Source organism: Rhea americana, unplaced genomic scaffold, assembly GCF_003343005.1.
Source record: "Rhea americana isolate MKP2758 unplaced genomic scaffold, rheAme1 scaffold_416, whole genome shotgun sequence".
Lineage (NCBI taxonomy): Eukaryota > Metazoa > Chordata > Aves > Rheiformes > Rheidae > Rhea > Rhea americana.
Genome location: NW_028186553.1, coordinates 1,838 through 4,036, shown reverse-complemented (window position 1 = coordinate 4,036; position 2,199 = coordinate 1,838). Strand labels below are relative to the sequence as shown.

The following is a 2,199-nucleotide window of genomic DNA, read 5'->3' as shown; positions in this document are numbered from 1 at the left end:
TGTTGGGTATTGCACTGGGGGAGGTCCTGGGGGGGGGGTCCCTGTTGGGTATTGTACTGGGGGACTCGGGGGCTCCTGAGGCATCGCAGGGGGGTCCCATTGGGGTTCCTGTTGGGTATTGCATTGGGGGGCCCTGGGGGGTCCCTGAGGAATCCCTGTTGGGTGCGGCCGTAGGGGATCCCTTGGGGTGTCCCCGGGGGGTCGCTGGCCCGGGGCTGCGTGTTCCTGGGGGCCGGTGGTGGCCCTGACACCCTTGTGCCCACAGGTGACGGTGCTCTTTGCGGGGCAGAACATCGACAAGAGCCCCTTCGGTGTCACCGTGGGCATGGCCCTGGGCGACGCCAGCAAGGTGACGGCCCGCGGCCCTGGCCTCGAGCCCCACGGCAACGTGGCCAACAAGCCCACCTACTTCGACATCTACACAGCAGGTGGGCCCTGGCTCCGCCGTGCTCCGGGACGGAGACCGGGGTGTCCTGCAGTGGACAGGGATGGGCTCCACGGCTCCACGGTGCCCACGGCTGTGGTGGGGCCATGGCAGGGCCGTGGTGTGTCCAGGTGGCACCAAGCCCATGGCATTGCCATGGTGGGGACGTGGCACATCCAGGTGGGACCGAGCCTGTGGCACTGCCATGGTGGGGACATGCACATCCAGGTGGCACCAAGCCCGTGACATTGTCGTGGTGGAGATGTGCCATGTCCATGTGGCATGGCGCCCATGGCATTGCCATGGTGGAGATGTGGCACATGTGGGTGGCACTGAGTCCATGGTGGCACTGAGCTGTGGGGGGGAAGTGGCATGCCTGCGTGGCACCAAGCCTGCAGCGTTGCCCTGAGGCTTCAGGTGGGACTGAGGCCATGGTGTTGCCATGGCAGATATGTGGCAGGGCCTGGTGGCACTGAGGCCGTGTCCTCGCTGTGGCACTGAGGTCATGTCCTTGCTGTGGCAGGGGCCGGCCCTGGCGATGTCGGGGTGGTGATCGTGGACCCGCAGGGCCGGCGGGACACGGTGGAGGTGATGCTGGAGGACAAGGGGGACAACATCTACCGCTGCACCTACCGGCCCGTCCTTGAGGGGCCACACATGGTCTACGTCACCTACGCCGGCGCCCAGATCCCCAAGAGCCCCTTCAACGTCAACGTGGCTGAAGGTGAGGCCATGGCCTCCTTGTTCCTGTGGTGTCCCCTGGCTCCTTCTGTCCCCGGGTGTCCCCGTGGTCCCCTTGTGTCCTCGTGGCACCTCCTGTTGCCAGGGTGGCCCCATGGCTCCCTCTGGCCCCAGGGTGTCCCCATGGTTCCCTTGTGGCCCTGTGGCACCCCTTGCCCCATGGTGTCCCCATGGCACTCCTGCCCCCGGGGTGCCCTCGGCTCCCTGCGGCCGTGGCACCTCATTCCCGGGCCGGGGTGCAGCACCCGCAGCAGGGCCGGGGTGCCGGGGCGGCGCTGGGGCGCCGGCGCTGAGCACCCCGCGTGCCCCGCAGCGTGCAACCCCTCGGCGTGCCGCGCCACGGGCCGCGGGCTGCAGCCCAAGGGCGTGCGGGTCAAGGAGGTGGCCGACTTCAAGGTGCACACCAAGGGCGCCGGCAGCGGGGACCTCAAGGTGCTCGTCAAGGGACCCAGTAAGTGCACGGGCGCGTGTGCACGGGCGCGTGTGCACGGGCGCGTGTGCGCGTGCCGCTGCTGCCCCCTCCTGGGGAGCAGCACACGCGTGTCGGGTGCGCGGCAGGCTGCGCGCGGGTTTGCGCGCGTGGCTGGGTGCACACGCGTGTGCCGATGCACACGCTGCATCATGCAGCGTGGCGGTGCCCGAGGGGGGGGGGGGGGGCACACACGTGTGCGCGTGGCGCTGACGCCGTCCCCGCGCAGAGGGCACCGAGGAGCCGGTGAAGGTGCGGGAGGTGGGCGACGGCGTGTACGAGTGCGAGTACTACCCCGTGGTGCCCGGCAAGTACGTGGTGTCCATCACGTGGGGCGGCTACGCCATCCCCCGCAGGTGAGCAGCGAGGGGCGTGCGAGGGGCGTGCGGGGGCGCACTAGGGTGCGTGGGGGCCGTGCAAGGGCATGCGGGTGGGGGGTGCATGCAGAGGGTGTGCAAGGGGCGTGCAAGGGGCATGCAAAGGCTTGGGGGTGTGTGCAAGGGATACGCATGGGCATGCAGGGGTGTGCAAGGGCTGCGCGAAGGCACGCGAGGGGCGTGCACGG

At 69.5% G+C, this 2,199-nt stretch overlaps 1 protein-coding gene across 1 annotated transcript in view; it reads left to right on the top strand.

Moving 5' to 3' along the window:
• The window catches only part of FLNC (filamin C), a gene marked incomplete at its 3' end in the record, with an annotated part of 27,890 nt that overhangs the window by 23,863 nt on the left and 1,828 nt on the right, over positions 1 to 2,199 (top strand). The window contains exons 9-12 of the mRNA XM_085314943.1: positions 266 to 428; positions 948 to 1,148; positions 1,479 to 1,616; positions 1,864 to 1,990. Coding sequence (XP_085171069.1) covers positions 266 to 428; positions 948 to 1,148; positions 1,479 to 1,616; positions 1,864 to 1,990 — 629 coding nt within the window. The remainder of the gene's footprint in view (positions 1 to 265; positions 429 to 947; positions 1,149 to 1,478; positions 1,617 to 1,863; positions 1,991 to 2,199) is intronic.